General features: G+C 31.4%; 1 protein-coding gene across 1 annotated transcript; it reads right to left on the reverse strand.

Annotated features, from left to right (window-relative positions):
• Nucleotides 1–388: 388 nt before the first annotated feature.
• On the reverse strand, nucleotides 389–1,212 carry LOC107916231 (uncharacterized). The gene is made up of 2 exons (XM_016845387.2): nucleotides 1,054–1,212; nucleotides 389–972 (listed from the first exon to the last, which is right to left on the reverse strand). Exons 1-2 carry the CDS (start codon nucleotides 1,153–1,155, stop codon nucleotides 682–684), a joined length of 393 nt encoding a protein of 130 aa, XP_016700876.1. The 5' UTR covers nucleotides 1,156–1,212; the 3' UTR covers nucleotides 389–681.
• Between the last annotated feature and the right edge of the window lie 820 nt (nucleotides 1,213–2,032).

Below are 2,032 nucleotides of genomic sequence, written 5' to 3' on the forward strand. Positions count from 1 at the left end.
TACATGTTTTTAGGGAGACAAATAGTTTAGCGGGTGCACTAGCTAAGGAAGGTATTGATAGATCCTTGATGTTTCGTGTTTATTTATAAAACTTGGTTCACTGTATTGGTCCGTGTGTTTACATTGACTAGCGGTAATAAAATTGAATGAGAAATGGGAGAAAATAATGAAAATTTTCTTTAACCATAAACACGACCAGTTAATTTTTGGTTTGATCACCAAAGCGAATCTTTTCATTTTCTTGTAAGTAGACATCCCGATACACATACATACATACATACATACATACATACATACATACATACATACATACATACATGGATGTTTCTCTTGTCCGAGCAAGACAGGTTTGTCCAAGACTACGATCATATAACCAAAACTCCATTAATTTAGGTAAGCTTGGTATCTTTATTTCATGCAAACTGTATTACACTAATTACACATCTTAATTAGGTAGTTGCAGACCCAGATTTTGATACAGATATTGTTTATATAACTGAACTGAACACACTGATTTTGTTATGGAGATGGAAACTTAACATGTTCATAACTTCATATGCATATATGTGTATATATATGCTTAGGGTTTTACTAACATGTTAATTTCCAGTTTTATTCTTAGGCACACCATATTCCGTAAAGCTCAAACCAAGCTGTAAACAACTAGCAAGCTTATCAGTGTCACGGATGCTTGCGGGGGATAGGGCTGGTATCGTTCATGTAGATATGGTGACGTGAATCGATAAGTCTATTCTTGGAAGCGATCAATTCTATAGCAGAACCATCTTCTCCCGTTAGATCTATATCGTCTTTAGCTCCGATGTCGGCCTTTCGACCCAGCTGATGATTACTTGGCTCGCGCTCCTTCTCCAGGGTCATTCGTTTTCCATCAGCTTCCATGGTTGCCAAAAACAGCAGGATGGCGAAAAAGATTGCTACAAAGCTCTTCATCATCCACAAAAACTTTAACACCTGAAATGACAAAAATAAGTTACAGTTGTAGTATATATATACTGATAAAGGGAAAGTAAAACTAGGGTTAAGTAGTATCACATTCAAACTTAGAAGGAATATTGGGTGATGAAGCCAGAGAGGAGGGGCTAGGGTTTTTATAGCCCTATCAGGCTTACTATTTAGGGCTAGATTTTTTAGCATCAACAAGGTGAGGTGGGCTAATCATCACATTGCTGCAAAGCCATTGGCTTTGGGTTGGCCACAAACCAAGAAATTTGTATTTGAATGACGGATTCTGTTTATAGATACTGATTTAAACTAAGATTTTTAAAATTAAAATTATTTATTTATTTATCATTTATAAAAAAAATAAAAAAAAGAGAGAATTATATATAGCTGGTTCATTACCACTGGTTTACATTTCTCTTAAATCACAAGCATGATTAGATATCGTTGGTAACATTTAAGTACAAAGTTTTACAAAGAATTTTACGTATTTTTGTTTTCGTATCTTGTTCTTTTTTTTTTCTGTGTCTAACGAGGAATTTAGAAAAAATTTAGCAGGGACTAATTTTCAAGATATCAAAGTATATATTTAAGTGTTGAAAAAAATAAATATTAAAAAATTAAGTGTTAAATTTAAGTTATAAAATTTGTTTGGCATATTACTTAAAATTAAATACGGATTATAATTAAATTATTTGATAAAAGATAATTTAATCTTAAATGAAACATAATAAAATAATAACAATTGAATATAATTCTCTATTAAGTGATAAGTAGGTCCCTATTTACTTATAATTTTCCATACTTTTTTTGTGGAAAGAATTTCATATAGTAAATTTCATTATGGGTTATCAAACAGGCTCTAAATTTATCATGTATTAATTTTTTTATTACAAATATCATGTATTAATTTATAATTTCATTTTTAAGGTACTAACAATTTTTTTTTCATTTTTAGGGGCAAAGCGTAATTTTACTATATATTAATTTATAACTTTGTTGATGAGGGATCAGCTCTTATTGGATAAGCCTTTGAAGTGTCGTCCTTGGGGACTCCAATGTGGTCCCTCAA

Source organism: Gossypium hirsutum, chromosome D10, assembly GCF_007990345.1.
Source record: "Gossypium hirsutum isolate 1008001.06 chromosome D10, Gossypium_hirsutum_v2.1, whole genome shotgun sequence".
In the NCBI taxonomy this organism is placed as follows: Eukaryota; Viridiplantae; Streptophyta; class Magnoliopsida; order Malvales; family Malvaceae; genus Gossypium; species Gossypium hirsutum.

What these genes read in the sequence shown, in the direction of transcription:
- LOC107916231 (XM_016845387.2), bottom strand. Translation starts at nt 1,155, where the DNA reads ATGCTAAAAAATCTAGCCCTAAATAGTAAGCCTGATAGGGCTATAAAA. An exon ending in TATTCCTTCTAAGTTTGAAT is followed by an intron (nt 973 to 1,053) that starts GTGATACTACTT and finishes TTGTCATTTCAG; the next exon opens with GTGTTAAAGTTTTTGTGGAT.